General features: G+C 47.7%; 1 protein-coding gene across 6 annotated transcripts in view; it reads right to left on the bottom strand.

Annotated features, from left to right (window-relative positions):
* Positions 1-2,582, bottom strand: part of erc2 (ELKS/RAB6-interacting/CAST family member 2) — a 45,256-nt gene that overhangs the window by 18,716 nt on the left and 23,958 nt on the right. For all 6 annotated transcript variants that reach the window (XM_005724724.1, XM_005724726.1, XM_005724728.1 and 3 more), the window contains 2 exons: positions 690-1,124; positions 271-345 (listed from right to left, as the gene is read on the bottom strand). In XM_005724724.1, coding sequence (XP_005724781.1) covers positions 271-345; positions 690-1,124 — 510 coding nt within the window. The remainder of the gene's footprint in view (positions 1-270; positions 346-689; positions 1,125-2,582) is intronic.

Raw genomic sequence — 2,582 nt, 5'->3', positions numbered from 1 at the left:
GTGTGTGTGTGTGTGTGTGTGTGTGTGTGTTTGCTAGAGTGTGTCAGTGTGTTGATGATTGACTCAGCTGCCGACAATCACAATCACAACAATAGATTTGCCGGAACAGGTTTCCATTTAGACATGCAGTGGCAAACATGCTACAGCTGTGAACGTCAGTCAGTTAGGTAAATACAAAAATAACATCTGGCTTTAAACAGAAGCAGTGAAGCGTAGTTGATGATGGGCCCTGCTGTATGTGTTTATGCGCAGGCTGTATAGGAGTCTTACTTTCATCTCTATAATGGTCTGCAGGGCCTTAGTTTTACTTGGGTCCTGATGCAGTTGATTTCTTCTGTGCAGTTCCTTAAAAAAAAGACAACAATTTGTAGCAGCGGTACAGCAAAACCGATCGTGGTCTCCAATGAATAGCTAGATTATTAAAATTTCAAAAGCTCACCTCACAATGCATAAAAGCTTTATGCTTACACATGCAAAATATTTCATGCAACTGCTCTTCAGTTCTTTTACTTCATACATTACATAATTGTTATGATGCAGGGATAAGCAGCAGAGAAGAGAATATTGATTTTGTGACATGCTGCACTGCCATCTAGTGACAACAAAACAAAAGAACAGTTTTTTTTTTTACTCTAAAGCAGTGAATGCAATGACTTAACATCATCATCTTAACCCTCGACATATACTACCTCTCGCAAATGGATGTTTTCCTTCTCCTTTTGATCCAGAATGACCTCCAGGTGTCCCAGTTGCGCCTCTGCTTCTGCAATGCGCCGGGCTCGTTCTTGCTCCTCCTCCTCGGTCGCCCTGCCCGGGCCCGGGGGCAGCCCTTTGCTCTGTAGCATCTCAAGCAACTTCTTAATTGACTCATCTCTGGCACCCAGGGTTTGTTTCTGGGTCTCAATCCTCAGTTCCATCTCCTCTAGGGTCTTTCTCAGCAGGAAGAGCTCCTTGGCCTGTCTGTCATGTTCAGCCTGCAGCCGCCGGAAGTTCTCCTCTGTCAGCTCAATGGTGGTGAAATGCTCAGACCCAGAGCGGTTACCGCTCTCCTGCTGCAGCAGGTGGTTGAGGTCTCGCTGTGTGCGCAATTCATCCTGCAGAGCTTGGATGGTCATCTGAAGATGCTACAAACACACACACATATACAAACACACACAGAGGCTTACCAATTATTGAAACTATTTTTAGGTATAGCTCATAACCGAACATTACGTAATAACACTACACATGGGGATGAACAAACAATCCCACAGCAGGTCGATCATGGGGAACACATGACTTACCTTGGCACGCTTTTAGATTTTAGGTTTATTTGTTGAAAAAGTGTGAAGCACGGATCTAATTTAAGTCCTGACTGCATAGATTTACAGTTGTTGGAGAAAATATCTTTAAAAAGAATTCACAGCTTCCAAATATAAATTTATTAGTCTGTAAAGGGCTTTATTATACACAGAAACACCCTGGTGCTCTCACAGGTCTGACTTTCACACTGAGAAAGCAGGGACCAAGTGCATGTACAATAACATGCACATTCAACTTTATGTAAACTGGTACATATAAGTGAAGAAAGTGTGCAGATGAACTAAAAAAAAAAAACTGAACACCCTGATATTTAATTTAATTCTAAATCTAAATGATCATAATCATCTGTATTCATCAAACATAAAGTGAAATATTCCAAGCCTTTTTTGTTTTAAATTTGATTATTATCCCCTCCGTGAATCGCTAACTTATCGTGGTGGAGGGGTTTGTGTGTCCCAGGGATCCCAGGGGCTATGTTGTCCGGGGGTTTTTGCCCCCTGGTAGGGTCTCCCATGGAAAATTGGTCCTGAGTGAGGGACCAGACAAAGAGCGATTCAGAAAACCCTTATGAGGAAAGCATCAAGGGAACAGTTTACCTTGCCCGGGATAGGGTTACCGGGGGCCCGCCCTGGAGCCAGGCCCGGGGAGGGTGCCCGAGGGCGAGTGTCTGGTGTCCAGGCCTTAGTCCATGGGGCCCGGTCGGGCACAGCCCGAAAAGGGGACATGGGCCCATCCTCACGTAGGCCCACCACCTGCAGGAGGTGCCGTAGGGGTCGGGTGAATTGTGTGCCGGGCAGCGGCCAGGAGTGGAGGCCCTGGCGGACTGATCCCCGGCTACCAAGACTGGCAATTGGGACAAGGAATGTCACCTCTCTGGTGGGGAAGGAACCCGAGTTAGTGCGTGTGGTTGCGAGGTACCAGCTAGATATAGTCAGGGTCACCTCTACGCATGGCTTGGGCTCTGGAATCAGTCTCCTGGAGAGGGGCTGGACTCTGTCTCAGTCTGGAGTTGCCCCTGGTGAGAGGCGGCGGGCTGGGTTGGGTATTCTAATATCCCCTCGGCTTGCTGCCTGTACGCTGGGATTCTTCCCAGTGGATGAGAGGGTTTGTTTCCTGCGCCTTAGGGTCGGGGAACGGGTCCTGACTGTCATCTGCGCTTATGCGCTGAGTGGCAGTTCAGAGTACCCAGCCTTCTTAGAGTCCCTGGGTGGGGTGCTGGAGGGTGCTCCACCTGGAGACTCTGTTGTCCTACTGGGAGACTTCAATGCTCACGTGGGTAA

Source organism: Pundamilia nyererei, unplaced genomic scaffold (assembly GCF_000239375.1).
Source record: "Pundamilia nyererei isolate P.nyererei 1_Seehausen unplaced genomic scaffold, PunNye1.0 scaffold00012, whole genome shotgun sequence".
Classification (NCBI taxonomy): domain Eukaryota; kingdom Metazoa; phylum Chordata; class Actinopteri; order Cichliformes; family Cichlidae; genus Pundamilia; species Pundamilia nyererei.
This window is presented reverse-complemented; position numbering and strand designations above follow the sequence as displayed.